The 27,959-nt window shown below is 35.0% G+C and overlaps 1 protein-coding gene across 1 annotated transcript in view; it reads left to right on the top strand.

The window, feature by feature from the left end:
* Positions 1–27,959, top strand: part of CNTLN (centlein) — a 171,360-nt gene that overhangs the window by 27,400 nt on the left and 116,001 nt on the right. The window contains 7 exon segments of the mRNA XM_038125582.1: positions 1,351–1,485; positions 2,068–2,247; positions 8,577–8,610; positions 8,613–8,709; positions 10,162–10,169; positions 18,217–18,399; positions 19,058–19,119. Coding sequence (XP_037981510.1) covers positions 1,351–1,485; positions 2,068–2,247; positions 8,577–8,610; positions 8,613–8,709; positions 10,162–10,169; positions 18,217–18,399; positions 19,058–19,119 — 699 coding nt within the window.

Below are 27,959 nucleotides of genomic sequence, written 5' to 3'. Positions count from 1 at the left end.
CAGATAGGTGAGATTTTTAATGATGTTTTAAGGGTGTCTCCAAGTACAGACTTTTGTTTTGATAAATGTTAAGTAAGTAGTAATGAGCTAGAAGGAAGACTCGAAGGAGCTGCTTACTTCAATTCCATGAGGACCTGGGGAGTGGGAGGGTAACAAACAAAATTACTGATGCTTTCCATTGTAATGTGGATACATACCTTTTTAAAGATTCAGCTAAATCATTTCTGCCAGCAACAGTTTATTACTGTAAGTGTAATAATGTATCCAAAGAACAAATGTTTTGTCTTTTGAATGGTAAAATGCAACTTCAAATGTACTGTTTTGCGTGTTTTTTGTCAGCATATTTTCATTCTTGTTTTATGTCTGACATACTTATGAACCAGATGTAAGCTTTAGACACTGAAAACTCTCACATATATCATCAGATGTATTGTAGAATAATCTAGAGGATTGTTGTCTTGTTGATGATTTTTTATGTTTCTGTACACACTTCTTTTTAGCTAGTGAATTTAAAGCAAAGCAGTTACATTTCAGTACCAACATGAAAGTTGTATCAGTTTCGTACCACAGTTACAGTGTCACTGCTAGGAAAATATTATAGATTAAAGCCCTTTTGATTTAGAAAGAGATGGGACAAAACAGAATGTGGAATTAAAGCAGACTCCTGGAGAAAAACACAGAGTTCTAATAGGCATTGAAGAGTAAGGGTGTTTAATGCAAGTGTCATGAGAATCAAATGAAATTATCGCAGAAACTTGAAACTCTTGCTTTATGGCAGTGAGATTTTTCTCTGTGTGGGTGAACTAACCCATAGTATATGATGAGCAATGTTGTATTATTTTCCTGGAGCTGCAAATTCAGCCAGACTTAATTCTATTTAAAAGTATTTTGTATCATTATCATTTTGGTTACCTCACTCAATAGTAATTTCTGTTTATTGTGACAAATTCTGGAAATTCTGCAGAATTTTGAATTCAGCTCTGGCTTGATTTTTGGTGTGCTATCAGTGCAAGTTAAACAGTATTCTAATGCATTCTTAATCCATAAACACGGTTGTAATTTCTGTAAATGACTGTTTTTGCATAAGCTTCACTGAGAAATTTCCATTCAGTTCTGCATTTATAGGCTTCCTCAGTAGCAGCAGAGTATTTGGTTCCTCATTTGCATTATTGTGTCTTATAGTCATTCAGCTTTGAGTATGATTAAAGTACTGATGGAATTAAAATAATGCTGTAAAAACTGCGTATGTCAGATAGTTACGTTTTGTAGGCCTATAACACAGAACATGCATGCTTTTTTGCACTTGCTTTTTGTCTATGAACAGGTTTTTGGTTTTTTGGTTTTTAATAGAGGCTCACAGGACAACAGCAGGAGATAAACAGCTTAATGCAGAGAAAAAGTGCTGTGGATGGGGAAAATGCCCGTTTGAAGAATGAATTCGGTAACTTGAACCGGAAATTTAAAGATAAAAGCCAAGAACTTAAGGTATATTGACTTGTACATAGTTTCATAAGACTGTAGCTTTGAAGTAGTTCTTTAAGCAGTGTCAGCCTTTGTGGCACAGAAAGTGACAAGCTTGGAGAAAAAATTGCCTTAGGCCTTGCTATACCTTACTGTTTTCTCACATACTAACTGAGAAAGATGCTTTAAAGCCAAGAATTCAAGCTTTATAACTTTCAGATAAATAGTTAATGATGGAAATGGAGCAAAGAAAGTAGAAGTGTGAAGATGTGGCTTCTTGTAATTAGATTCTGATGGGACTGGCATTATTAATTGATAAAGCTGAGGTCTGGGAGGATATGTCTGTGTGGGTCTCAAAAATAGCTGGGGACAGCATCAAAGGCAGCTTGATCAATTAATGGGCTCTTTGCAAATGTGTACTCATCAAAGCTGTCATCCAGCTAAAAAATATGACCCTTCCACCTGCATGAAAGAGGCCAATAAAAGAGCACAGGTGACCTTGGCCATCAAATATAGAAGCTGCTGTGAGGGTAAAACTGCACAGTTTATATTTGCTGATTAGTTCTCACTTTTTTGTTTATCGGCCCTTGTGGTACTGTTCTACAGGACACTGAGGAGTGTGCACAGAAGAAGGAAGAGCAAAACAGACTGGTTATAAAAAACCTGCAGGAGGAAAATAAGGGATTAAATATATGCTGTGCTGACCTGCTAAGTGACCTGGAGAAACTGAGGAAGCAGGAGGCACAATGGAAAAAAAAAAAAACTGGCAATAATACCAGAATAAAGGTGCAAAGTGGAACGGACTCCTGGATGTTATTTGAGAATTAACTTCTTCAGACATTTCACTACAAGTTATTTTCTTTAAATAGCAAGTTATATATTCAAATCTACCAGTGGGGACTTGCATTCATTTACATTCTATCACTTAAGACCCACAGCTTTTTAAAAATTGATGCTGCAAAGCAGGAATCTGACTTCAAATAGTCATTTTAAAATGTAATCATTAAAAAATAAAAGATGCTGTACTTTGAGATTATATATATGTATATGTGTGTGTGTGTGTGTGTGTGTAATAATAAAAGCTTAAAAAGTATTACCACAATTTTTTTTCTTGATTTGTAATTTACTTACCTGTGATCTTGTTGCAGTAGACTTAATCTTTGTTGTTTAGAAAGAACATGTAGTTCCAAATAAATTGCGTCCTAGCCTCCAAAGGTCTCTATTCTGTGAGGGGTCTTATTATTGCTTATAATATATTGAAAAGTTATTTTCATAGTTTATGATAAAGCAAAAAAGAAAATAACTGAATACACAGTACAGAGTCTTTTTTATTTAAGTCATTCTTTTTCTTGTTTCCTGGTGGAGATTGCCTAGTGTTTTTTAAATTCCTCCAAGAAATGAGACACAAACATGGCAAATCTTAGTTCAACAGCTGCTTATATACACATCTAGGTAGTGGATTCTTTCTGTTTGCATGATGAATGTACACTTAAAATGCTGTGTTCTTTTACATTATCAAAGTACATTAATTGCAATAACTATCTAATTAACACTTCACCCAGAAATGCCCTATTTTCCCTGCACTGGCAATTTTTGGATTGTTGTGGTGATGGAAACTCTTTTAAAAGAGGTTAATTCAGATCTCTTAATATGTGAAGTAAAGTTCTTGCAAATTGACTTCTTCAGACTGGTTATGATGAAAGGATTCTTAGGACAAGAAATGATTCATTGATTCTTGGTAGAGAAAAATCTAGTGAGTGCCAGGCTGATAAAATAATTTTTAAGTTGTCAAATGTAGTGCTTTAAAAGTGTACACTTTATTAAAAGTGTAATATTGGAGAAGTTGTTGAAAATCTGTTATGTCCCTTCAGTGAACACCGTCAGAATAACTTCTGTGTCTCTGTCTTCCTGGCTGATAAGACTGATGAATGAAAGAGCTGGGCAATTGTAGGGATAGGAATTTAGTAGTGTTGGTATTTCAAAGGGCTTTTACAAGCAGGTTAAATTGGTGTCTGGAGTGTGAAAGAGAGTACTTCTGGGGATGAGTGTTGCCTGAGACAGGCAGGGATATCACACAGAGTTGGACTTGCTGTTTACAAACTAGGAAAAACTTGTTAAGAAGATAATAATCATTTGCAGTCTTGGCTGTAATGACCACGAAGTTGTCAAGGCCAAGACCTTGAGAAAGTGATGGAAGGAAAGTAGTGCTGTACAACCCTGAAGTTAAGAAGCAGAGTTTTCAGATATTCGGGGAACTTGTAGATGGAATCCTCTGAGAAGCAGTTTTGAAGGGTTAAGAGCGCAGGGAAAACTATAATGTCTTTAAAGACAGCTTTCTCCAAGCCCAAGTATGGTCCACTTTGGAAAAAAAGTGGATGTCTCAGGAGGTCAACTTGGCTAAACGGATCTCACCACTAGATTCTGGTGTAGGCTGCAGATGGAAAACAGTATTCAGGAACTAGAAACAGCAAAAGCTGTAGAAGGGGATTTCAGAAGAATTGTCTGGACACTGAAGGGTGATGGTAACCTATGTGAGTTGTAGGTTGCAAATAATGACTGATACAACCAGAATTTTTAGGAACTGCTTTATCAGTGAAAAGCTGAACAAAGAAAATGGGGACCTGCTGCTGAAATTGAATGATTAATTAATTACAAAATGTAATAGATACAGCAGAGGTACTTAATATTGTCTTTGCCTCAGTCTTCTCCAAGTTGTCCCCAAAAGTTTGTGCCTAGAGATGGACTTCAGTGTGAAGTACTGAGAGTGGATGTGTTGGAAGATACCTGAGAGAACTTGACTGGTATGCATCCAGTGGACTGCCTAAAATTACCTGTATCCAGGGGTGTTGAGAGTGTTGGCTGCCTCTCACCCTTTAATTTCGGAGTTGAATCAGCATCTTTTTGTACATGTTTTTCAGTAATAGACATGGCATTTAACAATCTTGAGGATGTGTTGTATACAGATGTTATCCCTGTTAGTCTCCTCTGTCTGAAAGAATAAAAAGAATCCTTATCAAAATAAGCTAGCCCAACATTGCCTTTGAAATGTGTGGTAGATGGTAGAAAGGTGAGATCTAAATCACAGATTGCTTCTTAGGAAAAGCGCTCACCTGTGAAAAGGCTGAAGTGTTAGCCTTTTTTTCTTATTTTTTTATTTTTCGTCTGTCTTTAAACCATTTCCATTGAAGAAAAGTGCCCCTTCTCACTTTCAAAGACTGGTTGTTACTGTAACCTATGATAACCAGGTATAAAATTCAACTTCTTCAAATTGAGAGAAAGGAACAGCTGCTAGGGATAGTTTTTCCTTTTAAAGAACATTTTTTTTGTCATACTAGCTGAAATCAGTGTGAGACAGGTTAACAGGAGGGTACCTGATAAGGCGGCTAAAAGGCTGACAATAGTGTTTTATTTTTTTATTTTCTGTATATATCTTCATATAAATATTGTACAGTGTACAGAAAGTTGACTTAAGTCTTTGCTCTGCCTAAAGTAGTTCCTGAGAACTTTTTGTGCTGCTTTTGTGATTCCCAGAGTTTATATATCAGCTTTCTATATGTCTTGAAAGTGAACAAATGAAAAAGTCGTCAATCAGCCAGCTGTCTCTCTGTGTAAGAATCAGTTAGTTATTTGAAATACTTGGTTGTTCTTTAGGTGAAGGTTACTTAAACTACTGTTTAGCATCAAGGTGAATATTTTTTCCCCCAAACTCAAGTCGCAAAAGGCTTTGTATATAGATGAAAAAATGTCAGACTGGCAGATTTTAAGTGGATGTGAAGTAAAAGATAGTGGAATTGCTTACTGGTGGGTTGGTTGGTTGTTTTTGTTAATTCCTAGTTAGCATAGTACTTTTTGAAGTTTCTGAAGTCTGAAGGTTGGAACTTCCAAAGAAACAGCCATCTGTCTCAAGAGGAGCTTGGTATTTCAGTTCCACTGAAAAATGAGAGTTTTATTGAGATGGGACCTTGAAAAATTACTCTCACTTCTGTCATAATATATAATAGGAAAAAACATGGAAACAAAGCTACTGTCTTTGAAAGTGACTTTCGAGGAGTTTGAAGCTACAAATAACAGAACTGTGGTGTTAATTCATAGTGACTCCATAATGGGCATTACTGTACTTCCTCATGCCTTGGTTTTCTTATGCTTTTCATGTTTGAAGTTCTTTTAAATTCACCTTTTCTTGCTATCTTGCACTGTGTCTTTTATAAATATGCATTTTCTCTCCTGTATAACTGAATTATCTGATGTTTTGACTAACTCTTTCAAGTAGCTTTTTTTAATAGGCTTCAAAAGCTTGAATCTTAAATGCTTCATTGAAATGAACTGTAATTTAAAAACCCAGATTAGAAGTATTTATGCTAGGTAAATTTTCACAAATTTATATAGCATGTTTACGCAATGAACATTTTTGGCTACTGTATCAACAAGAAGGGAGTGTGATAAATTCCGTATGATCTTAAAAATGCAGATACTCAGAAATTGAGTGTAAAATGTTATTGGCTATTTCATGGTGAAAAATATGATGTTTATGAAAAACTCAACATGAGCCTGTAATGAGCACTTGCAGCCCAGAAATCCATGCAATGGGCTGCATTGAAAGAGATGATTCAGCAAGTTATAGGAGGTGATTTTCCCCCTCTACTGTGCCCTTGTGAGACCCCTCCAGGAGTGCCCAGTATATTTTTGGTGTTCCCAGCATGAGAAGGACATGGTATTTCTGGACCAAGTCTGGAGGAGGGCCATGAGGGGACTGGATCACCTTCCATACAAAGACAGATTGAGCAAGTTGTGGCGCTCCAGCCTGAGGAAGAGAAAGTTGTGTGGAGACCTCATAGCAACCTTTCAGGATCTGACCAGGGCCTACAGGGAAACCAGAGTGGGACTCTTGGTCAGAAACTGTGGTGATAGGACAAGGAGGAGTGGTTACAAATTGAAAAAGGGGAAATTTAGGTTAGGGATTAGGAAGAAATTCTTTACTATGAGGGTGAGGAGACACTGGAACAGGTTGCCCAGGGAGTGGGCAGATCCTGGCAGTGTTCAAGTCCAGGTTGGATAAGGCCTCGAGCAACCTGACCTAGTAGGAAGTTGCAAGTAGATGACTTTTCAGATCCTTCCTAATCCAAACCATTTGATGATTCTATTTTAGATTCCAGTATTCAGCTGAACTTCTGTATATCCACATATAATATTTCAATAGCTAAGGTGTTTGTTTAACAAGTTTTTTCTTTCCCTTTTTTTCATGTTTTACTCTTTCAGTAATGCTTCCAAAAAACTCGAGCTTTCAAAATATGTTCAAAAGGTTGGGCTGGTTAATTTCTTACTTGAAACCAAAAGCTGAAGTTAAATATGTCACAAATGAGGTAGTAAAGATACTTTTTTCCTAATTTTAAAATCTGCCACTAGATAATATCTGAAGTTTTATTTATGACAAAATAATGTGTTGCATATTCTTGCATTCTGCAATGGTAGATGGCAACTTAAAGCATTGGTAATGTTAGATTTTTTTCATCTCTTCCATGGAAAACCTGCAACTCTATAGTGTATTAAAACTAGGCAAATAGAATTTATGACAGAATATATGAACTGTTACAATTTTTGTTCACATATTCAATACCTTTAGTGTCAGAGGAAAAAAGTACTGAGGAGAAACCCTACAGTTACCTGTCTACAAGTTATAAATGCCTTATTACACTTTAAAAATTTTGTGCATTGATAGTGAACTGTCTCCTATAATTTTGAATTTTTTCATGATTCAAGGGAAAATTAAGTTTTTCTACCTAGCCTTTGGCATTGAATGGTGACACATTTGTTGGGTACACCAGGTATGTAGCCTGATATTTGTCAAGAAACAAATTAATTTCCTACCTCATTCACTTGTGAATTTTGCTATTTCCTTCAATCAATGTTACTGTTATTAACATAACATGATAGTTTTCATACAGTTTTAAGGAATTTGATTGCAGTAAACTTCTGATACATCATAATACCTATAAGACATTTTTATGCAGTTTTAAGGAATTTAATTTATTTAAAATTTAATTATTCACTTTTCAGTTATAGAAATATTTTGATAACCTCAGTATTTGAGACATCATTGCTGAAAGGGACAAATGTGCATTTTCTTATTTCTTAGGTCTGTATGTAAATAGAAAACTGATATACTCTTGGCAGTAGATTAGGGATGATATTCTAAGAGGAGGCTTTTATTTTAAATTATTAAAAAATCATGGAATATTTGCCTTACTGAGAACGGGTGATTGCATCTGTGAGTAGCATAATACCAAAGCAGATCTAAGGCTGTTGCCACCATCTGAAATTCTGTTCTTGATATTGCTGTAATATTTATATTTCCATTCTTGCCTCAAAACACTCTGGGGAGAATAGTCATACAATAAGGGCTGATGTGCTCTTCTTAGGGAACTCCAGTAAGGTTTTATGTAGACGTTGAAGTCTTGTTTGAGTAAGCTGCCTTGCTACTGTGTTTCCTAGATACACCTTTGCAGTTTGCTGACTAACTTCGACAGAAGGACTTAGGGTAAAAGGCACACCCTTCTTGTTTGCATTGTTTTCAGTGAGCACTTTCAGAAATTTTCTGGTGTGCTGTTTCTTCTCCTGAAGAAACTATTCCTTGCACTAAATTAGCGGTGCAAAATAAGAACAGATTTAACAAGCAGTCTCAAAATTAATCTGTATCTATTGATTCTTGGTTCATGATATTGTGAATTTTTGTGAGAGGTTAAAACAATGAACGCATAGCTGCTTTTTTTAGGAACTTCTACATAGAAAACAAGGTTTAATCAATTTAGTAGTTAAATGGGAAACTGCTGTTTTGCAAATGTTTGATTCAGGTTCCTCCTTCCACATCCTCCAGCTGAGTTAGGGAAAACTTCTTACAGTAAAGAAAAGGTATGCACCTAAAATTTGAAATACACCTTTTTTACTGGTATTTCACATTTTTCATACATGCACATATACCTAACTATATGTATTTACTTAGACTGCAATAAATGTATGCGTGTATGTATGGGCACATCTATATATCTATATACATAGATAACTTGCATAGCAGTTTTTAATTATTTCTTCTTAAAGCATTTCAATTGCTTTCTTTGCAGAATTTGGAAACTGATTTAGAAGAGACAAGGGAACAAAAAAAAATTTGCACAGTATATGCAGTAACTTGTCATCTCAGGTAGATATGAAACTAGAAGAACTTTTCCAAAAGGATTGTGATGTGATTGGTGCTAAGTAAGTATTTCATAATAACTTTAAGTCTGAATCCTCTAAAAAAGGCTGTTCCAGTTAGAGAGCAATATCATGCATTGAAAATACTTTTCTTCAACAGTGTGTTTTACCATTCTGTTCACAAGATGTAAAGCTTTTGGAAGTCTGCCAGTTTATGTAGACTCTTCCTGATACATTTTGACTCTTGTATATCTTACCTGGTTTTAAGTAGTGATAGACTCTAAGAAATTATTCTTCTGTAATTTGGATTGTGTCAGAGAACTACCAACCTCGACTGAAAGTAACTAAGTAACAATATGATTAGGGACATGAACATTAATTAGAGAGGCTAAACACCCTAAACTTGAAAAAGCTTTAAGCCTGAGTGTAACTTTTAACTGGAGTCAAATCTGACAAGTCAGCAAAAGTCTATGTAGGCCTGTGCTAAAGGTTTAAAGTGCAGTCAGTGATTTAAGCCTTATCTTAGGTCTCACACACTATTTCTTTGCACTGAATCTGTAAGATTACTGCTGCATTATTTGTGTCTTGGAAAAGAACTAAAGGACAGAATGAATTATATGAATTGAAAAGACTACTGAATTCCCCAGAATTGAGGTAATGTCAGAAGATAATTGGTAACTAAGTCAATTGTCAGGAAATTGTCCATGTTTTACTTCTTAATTTCAGAGGCATACACATTGTTTCGTTCCTATGTTAGATTAATAATATTCCCTTCAATATTCCTTTAAATGATGATTTTGCCTGAAGAGCTGCAGTTGGGAAATGTAAATCATTGGTATGAATACTCCTCTTTACTTTCCAAGCACAAATAATCTTTCTGTAGGGAGGCAATATCGAAGTCTTTAAAAAAAAAAAAAAACAAAAACCAAAAACCAAGAAATATTATTTTTGATGCATCTGGATTAAATTGTCATCTTGAAATCTTGTCATGTTGAAATCTCTACAAGAAAGATGATGTCTTTACAAGAAAAATGATTTTCACATTTAAAAGAAATAATACCATTTGGGTTTTAAAAAATCAATAAACATGCTTTTTGGGAGATTGTATTGAAAGAGGCAGACAATGTAATTTGTGAAATTCAGCAATGGACTAATAGAATTTATCTCCTGAAATTATTCTCAGAAAAATATATATGTGTGAGGACTGGGGACAGCTAAGAAAGCGTTTTAGAGTCATGTAATCAAGTTTGCAAAGTTACTGCTTGCTGGTTTCAGCTTCAGATATTGCAATCTGAATTGGCCAAATGTTTGAATTTCTAATTTCTCAAAGTGAATTCTTTTATAGTCTTCACAAAACAACCTCTTAGAATTCGGCACAAGCACCTCATTTAAATATGGAAGTAAGATAAAGACATTTTTCAACATAAGATCTGAACATGAGGTAATAAAGAGATGAAGACTGCACTTATTTTAAAGTGAAATCTTCTGTGTTTTTCCGTATAACCAATCCTCTAGATTTATGGGTAACTATTTGGTAAATCAGTCATATGGGGGGTTTTGTGTGCTCTAATGTTTTCCTTACTTGATACTTAGTGGTATTGCAATAAGTAATAGTATTTTTGGATATCGCTAGTATGTGAGTTATGCTTTACCTGTCTGTATGGATATGTTTGATCAGTATCATTATAATTAGTTGTCTGCTAATCTTTCTCAATGAGCTTCAGCTACAAATTTATTGTTGACATTTCTGTTATAAAGAAAGAAGGCTTAAGCTTAGATTGTGTAAAATTCACAGTTTCAGTAGTTAACAATATGTACTAAGAATTGCAAATATTCTGTACTTTTATAGTATAGAATAGTGATATTTCTCCTTTTCTTCTGAGATGTCATTATATAGAGAAAATAATTTTTCTGTTATTTCTCAATTTAAAAAATCTGTCAAAATTAAACAAGTCTTTGTAAAAAGAAGACAAACTCTTATTTAAATTAAAGTAACAACTCCCCGGTTAAAGGAAAAACACTGAGGAGAAAATGAAGTCTTTCCATTTTCTCATCTTCCTAGGCCAAAGTCTTGTGACTGTGTTGACTTAATGATTAAAGCCTTTAATTTTTCCTATTTATAGTAATGTTGTTGGGGGTTTTTTTTAATCCATTTAAAATTTAGTCTTATGAAAGTATCACATTGAATGCTTGGTTGTCATTTGATGCTGGCAGAAGATTCTTGGACAAATAGTGTGTAAAATACCCTATCCTCCATAGTATCTTCAGTTTCCCATCAATTTCAAACTTCAGAGCTGAAAAAGACAATCTGGCTTGCAAATGCATCTCTTCTCCCCAGTGCTCTGTCTCACTGTTTGCTGCCTTCCTACCTTCCCCACCCTCTCATTCTGTGAAAACAGAGCAGGAACACAATTGAAATTATTAGAAAAAAGCTCTAGAAGAAGAACGAAAGAAAGGCAACTGGCTTCCTTCATTTGGTGTCTTCTTTCAGAAACAGCTTAGGCAGATTCAGAAAAACACACCTTTTGCTAACGCCTTGGTAATACTGTCCAAAATTTTTACACTATGTGCTAAGTTCAATTGCAGAAGGAAGTCTCCAAGACAATATGTACATACTGGGCTAGTGCTCTGTTTCTTGTGCATTCACCACTTCCTGTGTTGTGCATATCTGTCAGTTTGTTGGCAAGAGGTTTTTTTAGTTTACAGTAGATGTGTCTGTAGACATCAAGAGAATTGTTTTCTTCAGGAAATTAGCAGAAATCAAACTTTGAAGAAATACTCCAATGCAACTCTGATTCTACAGAATGACAAGGTGGTTTTGAAAATACTGCCATATTAAGTAAATAGTAAAAGTCTGCTACATACTTTTATGGTGTAGAAGATAAATTTTCTAGGACCAGTGACCAAACAATATTTACAGGATACATCCTTTATAGTGAATGTCTTCAAGAAGCCATTACCTTTCTTTCTTGGCTTAATTTTTGCAAAGCACTCTTCACCTTACTGGGTTTTGTTTCAAACTTCTGAATTGCCTGTGACATGCATTTTCTTGTTATGTTTTTAATATTTTAATTTAGTACAGATTTTCTGTATCTCTTTAGAGTCCATGGTAAAGTTTCTATCTTCATGTTGTCAAGATTGGTGATTTTTGGTTTAAAATTGGGCTAAATACCAGGATCTAGAACTTTGTGGTCTGACACAGTTCTGGTGGAGCTCTAAGCATCAAACTGGAGAGGTTTGGTTGACTCACTGAAGCTTGAGTCTTGCTGTAACAAGTATCCAGAAAATATTAAACTGTTTGCAAATATAGTAAAATCTATTCTAAAATGAGTTTGAATTTCTTGCCCCAGTATTTTTAGTGGAAATGTGGCCCATGATTTCATTCCTTTGATTCTTGTCTAGTCCAGCTCTATCCCTGATGATTTTCCAGCTATGTTTTTCTGTAATAATGTTTCTATTTTTCTCTCCCACCATGTGTGCCCCCACGCTACCCACTGCCCCTTCCAATGCAGTTACTATAAACTCGTGTGCTGTAAATTATGAGGCAGTCAGATTTTTACTTACGTCTTGTTTTGCTACTCTTAGATTTTTCAGGTTATTCTTTGCTGTGTGCTGCAAACCATTTTGTAGTATTTATGCCATTTCCATGAGAAGTCATAATTTGTAGGACCTGTCACTGTGTTGTATTTTTAAACTACAGGTAGTGGAATCTAGAGAATTCTTGAATTACTGCAAATGATCTTGTATTCCCTTGGTAACAGAGACAGCTGAGATGCTCAAAGTCCCAGTGTATTCACCAGAATCGTGGTGGTGAAACAAAGCTAAGAACATCACCTGAAGTGATGTGTATGTTTTTAATTCTGTTTGTAGCACAACATATTCCATACTTTGTGGAATGACAATAGCTATTCATTTCATTTACATCTCTGGGAAGCTGGAGGTTACTCTAAAACCCTTGATCAGGGCATATAAGGCCCCTTGCCCCTGCAAGGATGGAAAGGTTTTATTTAATCTTATGTTTTAGGGATAGAAGGAAATGTTTGTGAGCACCAAAGCTGTTTCTGCTCTAAGCAATAGTAGTGACTTAAGTATTGTTACTGATTGGATAAGGTGTCAAATGTTTGAGTCTTGCTGCTGTCTGTTTTGTGGTGTCTTCATGTAGCATCAACCTGAAAGCAAAGTCTACTAAGGTTACTGTACCAACTATCTTACTTCAGGGACTGAAATAATTTAGTAAATGCTCTTCTATTTTGATTTGAGAAAGATCAGATTGTCTTTCATAGCACACCCTTTCTTGTTGCTTGAAGTGTGCAGGTCACTTTTCTGTAAACTTCTTCATTTCCCATTCTATTCATCTGAAGATATGAGGTTAGAGACAGAGAGGTGTTTTTTTATTTCTCGGTACTACCTGCTGACTTTGCTCTTAAAAAAGTTAAAAGTGCTCAGTGTATCATAGTGTGTTTGTTTATGGGAAATTTGGGATGATGGAAAAAACTAGACTTAAGTGTTGCAGTTTGGGTCTTAGCTGACAGTGTTGTTTTTTCAATTACTGTTGCTCATGGCTACTTTTTTCTTAAAATTCTGTTTCTTTAAAGTGTAAGGTATGTTGAAACATTTTATATTTGTATATGTATATCTATATTTATATGTGTGTACATGTTTGCATATAATTTATATATTTTATATGTAGGTGTATTTATTTTTATATATCTGTATGTATGTATAGATGCCTGTATATCATATATATGTGTGTATTTGTATAATGGCTCTTGTATGTTAAATGACACTCATTACACTTGTTACATTCAATTAGTAGTTTTTGGTTATTTCTTCTGTTACATGCTCACCCAAGACAATAATTTTTCTGAGGACTTGACATCCTTATCCTGCTGCAGTGATGTCTTTCTTGTGGGGTGTTTATTGTTTGGTGCTTAGACTAAGCATGTTAATAAATATTTTGCGGTTGATTTTGAATACTCTGAGCACAGGAAAAGCAAATTAGTAACAGAATCACAGAGATCTCTTAGTGGCTGAAACTGGCAGACACTTCTGGAGAAGGTGTAGTACGCTCCTCCAGCAGATCCAGCCCTCTGCTCTAGCAGTATCAGCTACAGCAGGCTGCCTAGTACAGTGTCCAATCTGAGTATGTCCAAGAATAGAGACTCTGCAACCTCTCTGAGTAGGCTCTTCCAGTGTTTGGCTGCTTTCAATGGATACAAATATTTTTACTATGTTTAACTGGATTATTATCTGATTTTTATTGGTTCTTATTGCCTCTTTTCCTGTCACTGAGCACCACTTACAAGAGATCATCTGCATCTTCTTTTTAGATTGCCATCAGGTATTTATAGATGTTGATAGTTCAGTTGTCACTGAACTTTCCCTTCTCAGGCTGAGCAGACCCAGCTTTCCTAGCCTCTCTATGTATTCTATGGTGCTCTCTATGCAGCAGATGCTACAGTACTTAAATCCTCTTTGTGGTCCTTCAGTGGCTCTCTCCAGCCACGTTCATGTTTCTCTTGCACTGGGCAGCGCAGAACCAGACACAGTACCAAGATGTGCCTTAAAACTTCTGACTGACTCGACAGGAAGTATCACCTCCCTTGCCCTGCTGGCAGCAGTATCCTCTTCAAAGCTCACGATGTCATTGGCATTTGGCACAAGGCCACATTGCTATCTGATGGCCATTCAGGCGTCCACCAGGATCCCCAGGCCATTTTCTGATAAGGTGCTTTCCATCTTGTCTGTTCCCAGGTTGTGCTTTTACACAGGATTTTTACTCCCCAGGGACAGTAATTTGCACTTGTCTCTGTTGAACTTCATGAGGTTCCTGTCCAGCCTTTTGTCTGGTCTGTAAAGGTCCCTGTCAATGGCAGCCAAACATCTGTTGTGCAATCCTCTTTTTTGTGTCATCAGCAAAGTTGCCATGTTGCTTTCTTTCTTATTATCTGGGTCAATGAAGATGTTGAAAAGTGGTGGCCCTAATGTTAGCCCCTAGGCTACTCCTTTAGTGTGTGGCTTTGAGCTGTATTTTGCATCATTGATTACATCTCTTCAAACCCAGTAGTTCAACAGTTCAAGGGAACTTTACTTTCCATCTAGCCTACACTTCATCAGTCTGTCTATGGAATTTTATGGGACACTATGTCAGTAGTCTTACTGCAGTCAAAAAGAAGAACATCCAGTGCTCACCCCTTATCCATTAAGATAGGAATTCCCTCAGAGAAAGCTGCCAGGCCAGCTGGATAGAGCATGGTGCTAATAACATCGGGTTCAGTCCCTGTACAAGCCATTTATTTGAGTTGTACTTGATGATCACTGTGGTCTCTTTCCAACTCAGAATATTCTATAAATCTGTAAATATTATTTCCCTTTATGACTCCTAGTGATCATCTTCTCCACTACACAGTCCATCACCTTCCCAGGGACTAAGATGTAGTTGACTCTAGCTTCCCAGAACCTTCTTTTTGAACATAGGCCTTCCTAAAGAACCTGTATCCATGCATGGCAGTGCTTCAGTCATGTGAGTTGTCCCACCTCTGTGATCCCAGTGAGTCCAGCAGGTGCAGACAGATCTTGCATTCCTCCTGTTTTCCATGAAGATGGGCTGTGTCTGTTTGAACAGCAACTTCAGATAAGTACCCAGCTGAGCTAATTTCCTGGTGTGTGGAAAATCACACTGTAAAAGGCCAGTTTCTACAAAGGAGACAGAGGAGTCTTGGGATTTTGGAAGACACGGCCTCCTTTATCCTAAACCCCTGACTGCATGTTGCCCCCCTCCTCCTTTCCCCATTGGCTGAGGTTCTAGGAAGATACAGCCTTCCTGAATTACCTACTACATTCCTCCTGTAAGTTGTATCCCCTTCACCCCCATAACACCTTGTATGGCTGTGAAAATTAGCTTTAATCCCACCTTAGCTGGAGAAGTTAATATTCGTAAGTCTAGTAAGCCTGCACATTTTTTCCTGAAGTTCATTATGCACTTGGTTCTGCAAAAAACTTAAGTGGCTTGATATTCATGAAGACCCATGCACCCATTTCTCCAGAACTTCACTGGTTCTTTCAGAATGAGTTGTTTGTGAAGACATTATCACCCATTTCTCCTCTCACCAGGAAGACTCTTATGAACCTCCCTCATACTGGCAGCATTCCATTATTTATGTGCATAAAGCGAACATCCTCCCTGAACATTTTGCTGTTCATCACAAGGTCTTTTCTGTCCGTATCTACTTGTCTGCTTTTGCCTGCCAGTCCAGGCCACAGCTCCTTCACTTGCCATTCCATCAACACTTTGATCCCTGTTCCTAATTTAAAACTCCCCTAGTTTATTTGACCCATCTGTTATCAAAGTGCTTATTTATGTGTATTTGTTTGTATTGCACATTGGTACTGAATAGTGCCTGGTAAAGGTTAGCATAACTTCAGTATTGGTCTGTAAAAGTGAAATAAAAGAAGGCTCCCCCATTGATTTACAATGTAAAAATAGTGCCTCATTCACTAAAGACAAAAGCAAGTTAAAGTACAAGTATGGATAAATAATGTTTGATTTCTAGAATGTATTGTAACGGAACTGTGACTGAATTTTCTTACACTTAAAAAGCCTTGAATTTAACGTTAACAAATGTGTTAATGTGTTCTGACTGTGCTGTGGTTCTTGTGTGGCTGCAAGATTTAGTTTCCCCCTCCCACCACCTGACCTTAAGGATATAACTGGAAGTCTGATAAAGTCAACAAAAAAGATTCCCATTGACCTTAATACACTTTGTGGGCAGACCATTAGAGAACACATGATACTGCATTCTCGGGTGACAGACACAGATAACTGCATTGATGTTTGCATACAAATTAAAGAGTAGCAATATAGCAGACTGGTCTTGAGGATTCAACATTATCCCATGTTTTTCCCTTCCACAACAAAATGAACATTTGATTGGAGAACCTGTGCAAAATTATTATAATCTGTGTTTCAACTGCAGTGAAAAGATGCGTTATTTTCAATTATATACATGCAGTCAGGAAAATTAAAGAAGAGCTTGTGAAAGCCTGTTGTAGAGCTGCCAGAAAGCAATAATATGTCACCTGTCTGTAGTTCTGCTGCTATTCTTCTGAACAGAATTAAATTAGTACATATGCAATACATACTGCAGTTGCACTTCTGTACACCAGGAGTCTTTAGTGTATCTCTGTCAGCTTTGGGGAACTACTTTACAATTCATTCAGAACAGCAGGACTTAGTGTTAAGTCCTAGTAAGCATGGTTAGTGTGTCCTTAAGTGTTATCCTTTGTTACTCTCTTATCAGGCTTTCTGAAATGGTGCTTTTTAACAAAATAAAACTGTCTGACAGTTGTATTGCACATGTAGTTTAAATTTGTATGTAATTATTCAGATTTATATGTATTGAATAATCATTCAGCCACAAACTCTAATTAGTGGTGCAGGTTTTAGGAAAAACTTTTGTGTATTTCCCTTAAAAGTTATTTATTAGCCATTCTGTTTTGCCTGGAAGAAGACAATGAAGTTGGTGTTGCTGCTTACCTTTTATACACTAATCTTTACCTGGATATCTCCAGAAGCATTAGAAAAAATGCAATGATAACTGCTGTTAATAATTGTTGATAATTTCAGTCACAGAAATATTAATATGTATTAGAGGTTAAAAAGATGATTCTTTGAGGAAGTAAGAAAGAAAAATTAGTTGGAATGCTCAATGTATATTTTGGTATGTTTGTGTAATACTACTTTGAAATGTGCTTGTGAATTCAAAGGGAATTAAGTAGAAATACATAAGCAGAGATTAATAGAGTCATCTGTACTTTCAATATATGTTGCAGAAAATATTAGAAGTTTTAATCATTGTTTATAGTAAGTGTTACTGTGCTTTGATCTTAATTTAGAAAATCCATCAGAAATACAGTGAAATTATTAAGAAAGCTGATTATACTAGATCTATCCTATGGTTGCATTACAACACAATACATTTTACTGTCTTTATAGGGCTTTTATTATGTTATAGGATATGCACCAAAGGTTTTGCTTACTTTGTTTATGGTTGTTGCTGTATGCTGTACCTGCAGACAAAAAGTAATTTATCTGCAAACATATTCATTTGTGTAGGGAGTAGACGCATGTCAGAAAAAAAGGTTGCTTCACACATACTCTGCAAGTTCAGGAAAAAGTTTTATCTTTTTCTACTTATTCTAGGTAAAAAACCCAACAACTTACAGTTGATGTGTTCTGTGTATTTTACATTTTGACACTTACTGCTAAAGAGTTAACTGTATATTGATTAGAAAAAGTAGTGAAAATTTATTTATTTTAGAGCAGTTAAAGCATTACAGGGAAATAGAAAGGTGTTCCATTTTGAAAGTTAACCGTGTTTTAGATATTTCTCAAAAGTGTATAGTAAATATTTTGTATGTAACTTACAGTGTTTGTAAGGAAATTGACAGAAAAGTAAATGAAGATAGGAAGCTCATTATCTACAATAAAATTATTTGCATACAATTTTTTAACAGAGGTCATTGCTCTTTTTCCTAATTTCTCTTTATTGCTTGTTTTGCACGGGAAAGAGTTAGAGGAGGTACAAAATCTTTACAGACAAAACATGGAAGATAGAACACAGCAGGCTGAGCTGATAAAGCAGCTAGAGGCTCTCAGTGCTGATACACAAAAAGTACTGCAAGACCAAGAATATGCTCACACAGCTAAAACAATATATGAAAAAGTATGTTATTCTGCTTTATACTCAGAGGGTTCATTCTAATATCCATCTGTACAATATGAATGCACAGAGTAATCAAAGCTCTTTGTAGTGTTGCATCTTTTAGATCTCTGTTATTCTCTATTATTGCCAAAATATAATTGAGTTTATTGGCCTGATTGGGTACCACCATATATGGCCCTTTGAATACATGGAATTGATCAGCCTTAAAAAATTAAGATTTTGTTCTTTTGAAGAAAAGTAGGATTGAATTACCAAGCACATAAATTTCTTTATCTGATTTGGTGTTAATTATGTTTTTCTTCTTCCTCCTCTGTAGGACAGGAGCTTTCTTACTAAATTCTCCAAATTGATTTTCATAGTTCAGGGGAAGATATTCTTTTCACTAGACAAAGTATTTGTGTGAATCACAAAGAATATTAGTGGTTTAAGATACAAAAACCTGCTCTATAAAAATTAACTGGAAAAATTGTTGCTATCATATCTTTTGAAACGGTTAACTAGTTTACAAAGTTGGAACAATACGCACATTTGCAGAACAGTTTTATGTGTTTCGTTAATGTCAGGGAAAATGTTCACTCTAATGATCTGCCAAACACTCACTTCTCAGAACTTCTTTCATGTTTATGAACTTATACATGTTTTTCAGTCTATAAGAAATATAAAAAATATGTTTTCTTCCTTTTTAGGAAGATTAAGAAGGAAGAAGGCAAGGAAGAATTTCTATAAACAACTTCACATGCCTTCTACTGTATTGGAACTGCCTTCTGCAGTTGTACATTGCCAGTGCTTTTTCCCCAAAAGTTTTTTCTTCCCTTTGTCATTTTACTTAGAGTGTACAGATTGTAGTAAAATTGTGAAGCTATACCTGAATCAAACCAGAATCAGTACTGGGTTTCCAAAGGTGTGTTTGTTTAGTGTTTATAGCTTGTAGTGCCCAGCACATTCTTGTCTACTTGACACTGTACCATGTGATGTGGTTTGCTAAGGTAATTTGAAATTGCTTGGCATGCCAGCATAAAGAGCTGTTGCATTTAAAAAAGAGTGGAAAAAACCCCAAACACTCTAGAAAACTCTACAGTTGTTTTGACTGCAGTGATGATACAGTGATGATACAATGACAATATTACATAATTTCTGCATTGCAGTAGTAACTCAGTCAAGCTACAGGTAGACCTTCTGTCAAAGTTGTTTAGAACATATACAAGGCAGGAGGCATTCATCTATCTGGGACAAGACAGAGTAAATTCTAGAATTAAAGAAAAAAAAGAGAATAGAGGTGTCAGGAGTTGCTAGTTTTTTTTATTTTCCATTCTCTAATCAGTGCTTCTGAAGGTGTTAAATGAATCCTTTGAGTCACTCAAAAAAAAAAAAAAAGGAAGACAGTATGACATGACTTCACTGGTGTCCATAAAACCATATTCTTCCAGACAAATTCTATAACAATACAATATGAAAGAAAATAAAACTGGATTTTCATGAGCCTGTTTTAAAACATAAAAAAACGTTTTATAAAGGTTACTTTACCTTGCACAATGAAGATTTTGCCAATATTTCTTCAGTATGGGAAAGAGTTGGACCTGTCCTATGAAAAATAGTTGCTTAAATAATATATAAAATTGATGGTTATCTTAATATAGCTATAGGGTCAAGCCACTTCTAATCTGGGCTTGGTTCAATATTTAGGATTGCTTCAGAAAGATGGTTCAGAGTTCTTAGTCAGTCTAGGCAGGACTTAAAGCTTCTGCCTTCTGTCTTACCTTATAAGAGTAGTGTGGTTTAAAAGATAAGCCCTAATTTTTGATAGCTGCCAAATAGTCCCAGTTTACAAAAGACTCTGAAATTTGCTGGTTTGGAGATGTTAAATTAAATAGTTTTTAACATGAAGGAGTAAGCTCTCTTAAATTAGCAAAAGCCACCTCATATCTGCTAAAAAATTACTATTGTGGAACTGCTAAGTTGTCTTTTTGTCAAATATGAAAACCTGAAAAAAATATGGAAAAAAGAGTAAGTGAAGTTCCTGAATCACAGTGGAATAGAGCTAATGTTTGTGGCAAGTTGAGTTAAGAGAACTTTGGAAGAGGAAAGGAATTAATTTATTGTGACAGTCCTATTCTGTATTTCTGATCAGAACTGTATAAAACAGCCAATTGTAATTATGTCAAGTAACGTGGATTTTTTGAAACCACAAGATATGCAGTCCTACCAAAGTCACAGCAGGCTTTTTGAAAACTCAGCATCTATAGAAATAATATAAATGTCTATTTTTTCACTTCAATGAGAGAGGCACGAACTATTGCAGACGAATCTGTGTTCTGTTTGTCTTCCCTGCATTAATAATATGCAGTCTGCAACAGCTAGATAAGGATGTCAGCTGTTTCATAAATACAGTCACAAAGGAATATTTTCCTACTTCTTCAAATGGCTTTGAGCCTATCAGCATGTACATCCTATGATATATTGTCCCTTACAGCAAGATCAATGACCTCTCTGTTAGTGGTCAGATAGGCACTATGTGCTGTAGCTCAGGCAGTATGGTTGGCTCACATATTCAAAGTTCATGTTTAACAAGGTACCATTGAGAAAAACAGGTTTTTGTGCTGATGTTGATGTGAAGTATGAAACAGGAGACTGAAAAAAGAAAAAATATTTCTGATAAATCTGATGTCATAAACTTGCTTTGAATTATGTGTAAATTTATTGAGGACCACAAATTTTCAAGTCCAGCTGTAGTGAGCAGCCTGTAAAGATCTGTAACCTGTTTTATCAAGTTGGGTTGACTTCACATACCTTTTTTCTCTAAGTACAAATTTTAAGGATGCTGTGTTCTACAATAACTCCTTTACATTAGAGCTTTTATGGAAATAAATTGATGTCTATTTCATATTGCAGCTGTAGTTCATATTCTCAAGGATAGAGAATATTTTTCTAAAATGTGTAGCATCTGCTTTAGTGGTCCCAAATGCTCTGGGGACTTCATTCCTATGCTGGATTTAATGAGACTCAATAGATTTGTCCTCATCAACAATTTCAAGGTGGAGAGATTTCAATCAATACTAGGGATAATAAGACAAGAAGAGATTCTGAAGTCCTTCACCAGATTATCACAGGTTTTGAAATTTACAATTTAAGGCCTTTGTTTTTATAATGCTTTACTTTAGTTTGATCTGATGTGGCCTTTAGGATCCATGTTAATCATACTGATTAAAAGTCGTTCAGTGGAAGGCCTTTTTAGTGGAATGGAAATAGCATTGTCATTCGACAGGAAATGATAATTTATGTCCTGGAATTCAGCTCTCAGGTAGCAAATACTATAAATAGTGGTAGCAAGCATGTCTGTGGATGAAGAAAAGCATTCTGCAGTTGCCTAATTAGACTATTTAGATATAGTAATTAGAAAGCACAGTAAGAGTTTCCAGTTATGAGGCATTGCAGAAATCTGCATCAAGTGCATCAGCAAGTAGATAAAAATAGGAACATGACAGATATGTTTTCAGATGTTATTTTGTACCTGCATTTGCCTTTGCTAGTCCTTCTCATGGTGTATTGTAGAAGTAGTCTGCTTTCCTTCAAGCTCACAAAATTGTCATCAGAACATCAAGTTACTGTGTTTACCATAATACACTTGTTGTTTTACACTTCCAGTATTTTTTTTACTGAAGCAGCCTTTAAGCATAATTAAAAATAAATGTGTTTATGTAAGCAGTATTAAATTCTGAAAATAAATGCTAAACCCCTATGTCGATCTGTAAAGGCTAGTGGTAGTGCAGGTTCCTATTCAAATTAGAATGAAAAGCTTAAGTCCTTTCACACGTGATAAGGCAGGAGAGAAACTATGTGTCCAGTCAAATATGCTGAAGCCCACATTTTATGCCATTTTTATGTGAATTTTGGGAAGGTTTTGAGGAACTCTGATCTTTAACAGATTCCCACACTTTAGTTCAAGCTCAGATACTGTTCTCTATGTTTGCAAAGTGTGTTAATTAAGGTAGTCTTTGTTTCTTGCATGCCAAACACCAGTACACTTGGTCCTACTCTAGCAAATAGATTTTGACATCAGATGTGCCTATAGTTGCCTATAGTTGAAGTTGAAGAGTCTCTTAGGGTGATATTAAATTTTGCACTCGCAGGCAATGGTTTTCATGCTTGAAGGACCCTGTGCTAGTATTCTTAGACCACAGCAGTTCCTGTATGTAATGTTGTAGACTGATGTCTGCAGAATATTCAAGTATTTGTGAGGGGAAAAGTGAATATAAATAAATGAAACTAAATATCATGAATGTGCTATATATAGTCTGTTTGGACTGTCTTTTCACCTTCACTCTAGAGTTTCCTCAGCTGATTTCTACCCTTGTGCTTTTCAAATTCTCATAAAAAGCATGAGCTGTAACATGGATTTCTGCAATGGTGCTGTAATAATTTCCATTATAGTTTTACTTATTCTTAATTTAGACTAACTTTTAAAAATTTATGTCATTACTCTGTGTTCAATATTACTGTATGTTTGGATTCAGAAACAGCTGGATGTAGCAATTAATGCTATGATTTAGTCGACACGATGGCTTTGGTCAAAGGTTGAGCTTGATGGTCTTCAAGGTCCTTTCCAGCCTTAGTGATTCTATGATTCTATTAACTTGGGTCTCTCTAATGTACTTTTCTGGGTGTGAGCATTTTGATAAAACATTTAATGTAGGAGAATGCTTGTTTTATACACAGTGAATATAATGTGGTTACTGTTACATTTTTTAGATGGATCTACCTTAGTGTTTGTTCCTCACCGGAAACTTTGAAGAAAGTCTCCCAAATGACCGTAGTCTCATACTTCTGTTGATACCATAGAAAAGTTAATGACAGTATCAACTAAATACCTTTTGGATCATGGAACTGAAAAATGTTCCCCAGGTGTTAGCTGGCATTTAGTGCATAGGAGCAACCTAAAACCTACTTTAAAATAAATCCTGTGCACTTGTTAAGTGTTACTAATTTGTTTCAGCTGTTTCACTCTGCAGGTTTGTTTTTGTTTTTTTTCCCCAATTGCACTACGATTCTGGTTAACATACCTTCCAATAATAGCATAGGTTGATTATTTAATTTTACTAGGTTCTTTTTTTTAAATTTCTCAGCTTTCCTTGGTCTGACCTAAGATAATTTTGCCATCACACATATTCAACATATGTCAGTATTTCCTTTTCCCACCATTATCAGGCTGTGTTTTCCATTACATGTGTAATTGGCCAAATGACCATTACAGTTCCATCTTTTGCTTCTAGAGGTCCCGGCTTTGGTTAGGCATTTTTTGCTTTCTTGATGGTATTTTCTTTTCTGTTTCAGGTAACTGTTCAGTGATGTACCAAAAAAGTGTTTTCTGATGAAATCAGATAAATCAATACACTAAATTGTTAAGATAGCTGAGAAATATGGAATACTTTACTTTCTGTATAATTCAGCTAAATTACTTACCCTTTCTGACTGATGACTTATGCTCTTGTGTCATAGAGACTAAATTTATTACGGTGTACTGATTTCGATACCTTTCATTTTTCTTATTTGTTTTTAAGTATCTTCACCTGTAACAATCTGAGCTGCCTGTCAGAGAAAGGACAGCTATAATGTGTTAAGAAGAAATCCTCGAAGCACAGTCAGTCAACAATTTGTGCAGAGCACTTGTGTGTTGCTTGCTGGAGCTTTTTGTTTCCACTGTCAAATGTCATAAGATGTTGTAAGGAATTATTTAAAATGTATGCCTATTTATTTTTATCTTATGAACAAAATTTATTTTTGTAAGTTTTCTTGGGGATTAAGAAGTTTACTGGGTAGATCTCATGTCTTATTTGCATTCAAGTGAAGTATAACCATTAACATATTGTCAAGATTCCATTATTTTCTTCTGTGAAGTTTGCTAGTTCCAAGATATATCATATACAGTATTTTTGGTTTTATTTTGGATATTCTGTGCAATATTCTGTCTTTCTGATGTCTGCTTTATATCCTGTTTCTTTACACCTGACTTTATCTTTATTAATGGTTAACCTGTTTTATTGTGCTATGCAATTCTGAATATTTTGGAATGTGCTTACTGCAATGTGATTAAATAAGGTGCTTCTTCTAAAACTGGGTCAGAAATGAGGATCAAACCCCAAATAATTCAGTGTAAATATTAAGCATTTCTTTGACCTGCAAAACAGAAAAAGAAAAGATGAGGAGCCAAATGGAAACTTGGAAGCTGTTTCAGTTATGTGTATTATTTTCTGACAGCTAATTTTCATTTTTAAATTTTCTGATCTTAAATTCCTTAAGAAAATCTAAATATTATCAACTACTATTGAATAGTACGTTGGTGTTGTTTAAAAAACTATATGAACCATAGTTTTAGAAGATGAATAGTGTGAATATGGGAATATGTTTTTTAACATGTAGATTTAGCTCGTTTTATACTTGAAAATGTTTTTTATTAGTACTGTTTTCAAAGCAGGAAAGGTTGGAAAAGTTTGTGCAAATCAAAAGACATGCTATTTGTCTTGTCCTGACAAATGCTGACTACCAAAAAACTCCATTAGCTACATTAGGGGATGTGGCTGCCAGCTAGGAAAAAGCATAATATTTTTGATGTTCTCCATTCATCTTACTAGGATGCTACCTTTCAGATGCTATAATTATAACCACTTAAGTACTGCTAGTCATAAAACCAGCAAATTGTCATACCAGTATGATCTAGCTAATGAGCTTACGTAGTTATGGCTGGAAGTACCTGTGTCTTGATATTCCATTCGTTTGGAAGGACATTATATAGTTTTGATAAATGAACTGTTCGTTTTCCTGTGAGATACTTATTTCCATAAGAAATTGGCTAATCTTGAACTTGCACTTCTAGAGAGCATTTCTAAATAGAACTATGTAAATATAACTATAAATATAAATATAAGATCCAGTGGGCACAAAAATTTCAATGCAATTGTTTAATGACTTGGACTCATTTGAAATATCAATCTGTCTGGCCTTTGAATTAGTTTTGCCTGAGAGACATGATCTCTGATCTGTCTTGGAAAAGGCAAGAAGTAATTCACTTTGCCCTGTGTGGATTTTGAGAGCCTATGGGAATAGAAAATGAGAAAATAATAAAAAGCTGATTGATTATTGTTTCCAAATTTCTCACAAAATGTTAAGTAGTTTCCCAGTCTAGAAGTTGTGATTGTTTTTCAAAGGATTTAACTCCTAAATGATACAAACAAATGAAAGGGAGGAAGAATTGTATCATTTAAATAAAAGTGACAACACAAATAGTAAAATGAAAAGTCATTCTTACATTCTGCAGTAACAAATATCCCAAATTTTGTTAACATGCAGTGTTGCTCTGGTTGAAAGGCCTGAGTATGCCTCTTGGTAATGTATCATAAGGCTCATTTTTGGCTGGATTTTGATTACAGCCAAATTGGCCATCACCACCCTTACTATCCAGTATAAATTTCAGAAAGGTAATGATTATTGTGTTGGTTACCCATCTGGGGTTTCTGGAGGGGAGAAAATCAGTGATTACCTTTTCTTGACCTGTTAGATAACCAGAATTCCAGTAATTTGTAAAATTCTGAAGTCAAGCTTGATTGAAAGGAGTCTTCTAACTCATCTGTTTCTTGACTGCAATATCAGAATACAATGGATTTGGAATAGAAGCTTTGTTAACAAGACAGCAAAGCAGTGTGGACACGTATTAGTTTCCGTATTATAATTTTTAAGCGGTCCTTCCTAAGGAGAAGTGTTGGTTTAAGTACAATTTTGTTTCTGCTATGAAATACTGATTTCTTGAGCATGTTCAGATTAATGCCTTGCTGAAAGTTCAGCCTGTGAGACATGCCAACAGTCTGTTGATGCAGTGAGGTATCTTCTTCAGATACTGAGTAGCTATGAGTATAGTACATCAGTGTTGAGTGTGTTATGGAGACTCTTTCCTGAGCTTGAACTTTTCTTGTTGTTCAGATTACATTGAGTTAGGCAAAAATTAGTTTTTTAGTGTTGGCTTTGTTCGCCAGAATATCTGTTTTCTTCCATTAAAGGTAAAAATGCTTTTTAAAAATGCTGTGTTCTTAATTGGTGAGAACAAATGTTTGCTTCATTTTATTTGGCTATTCTGGTAATGTGTGTGATGAAAAATTTCAGTCTGCTTTACAAAAATTTTATATTTACATCTTACTATGTATGCATTTAGTTGTTCAGTTAGTATACCATAACTGTTATCCATGTGAATAATAAATATATAAATATATTTACTGAATGGAAGCAGTCATTTCTACCCTGATTCCTACTTTCTATGAGTATGCAGACACCAAAGACAATGTCACCAAAGAGGTGTCACTTGATCAAAAAAGAGTAATTACCAGGCATGTAAAAGTTTCCATTTTTAACTGTAGTATTTGACAGGTATGTGTGTTCTACCTAATACAGTATCATAATTTCCATTATGAAGTTTTTTAAAGTAGTCCAAATAGAAAATAATGGCAAAACAATAGAAGTACGTATATTACACATGTATGTAACTTAAGATTATTAGACAAAAAGACCCCAGATTTTTAAACTAAAATACAAAGTTAGATCCATATGAGAAATACATAAAGGAAATATTTCAAAACTCCACCCATTATTGCCATGCAAAAATCCATCAAGATATATTTTCAGAGTATGACTTACTGTTTTTTACATCAGTTTTTCAGTAGTTTCAGTTTATTAGACTTATGTAGTACAGTCTTTAAAATACTGATTTTGACAAATATAAATGGGGAAAAGAATTTAGTTTGACTGGATATCTGTAGTTTATTTTGGAAGTTCTAGATATCGTCCAGTGTACCCACTATTGCAGTGTGAATATTTGAAGTCCATGTTTGAGCTTAATTTTCTGTCTTGGTAATTATACAGCATTAAAAAAAAGGAGATATCACATATTCCTAAAAAAATGCTTTTTACAATTACAATTATTTGGGTTTTACTGTTAGGAAACCTAAAGTTTAATTTATATACAATAAAAATTTCTCATTTTTGCACCCTTTGTGGGTCAAAACTTGACAGAACTCTCTTCCAGTTTCTAAAAATACTCAATTCATTAAAAAAGTAATTTAAAATCATCAGAAAGAAGTAGTTTTTAAAGCAACTAACAATTACAGTAGTAAAAAAATATCTGTAATGGACAAGATGAAATAAAATCATAATGGGTATTATTGCTATGTAACGCTGAAGCACATTGAGGAAAGCAAAAGATTTATCACTGTTTGCTTGAAGGCTCAGGCTTTGGAGAAAGTAATATGGAGCTGAAATGGATCAATTTACATGACACAACACACTGAGTAAATAATTAGGATTTAATGATGGAAGATACCAATAACATTTTTTCAAATGGTTGTATTCCCCTAACTGCTAACTGTCTGTTACTTTCAGATTATTACCCTTATAATAAGGACAGGTATAAATTATAGCTTCTGAAGTTGTACTTTTTCCATGCTCAAATCTGTGATAGAAAAGTAACAGTATTTTTTAGTGTTTGAAATACATAGGTAAGTACAATTTTAACTTTACATTTGCAACTAATGGGATTTTCAATATTAATGA

This window comes from Motacilla alba, chromosome Z (genome assembly GCF_015832195.1).
Source record: "Motacilla alba alba isolate MOTALB_02 chromosome Z, Motacilla_alba_V1.0_pri, whole genome shotgun sequence".
Lineage (NCBI taxonomy): Eukaryota > Metazoa > Chordata > Aves > Passeriformes > Motacillidae > Motacilla > Motacilla alba.
Note: the sequence above shows the minus strand (reverse complement) of the source record. Positions and strands in the feature narration are given on the sequence as shown.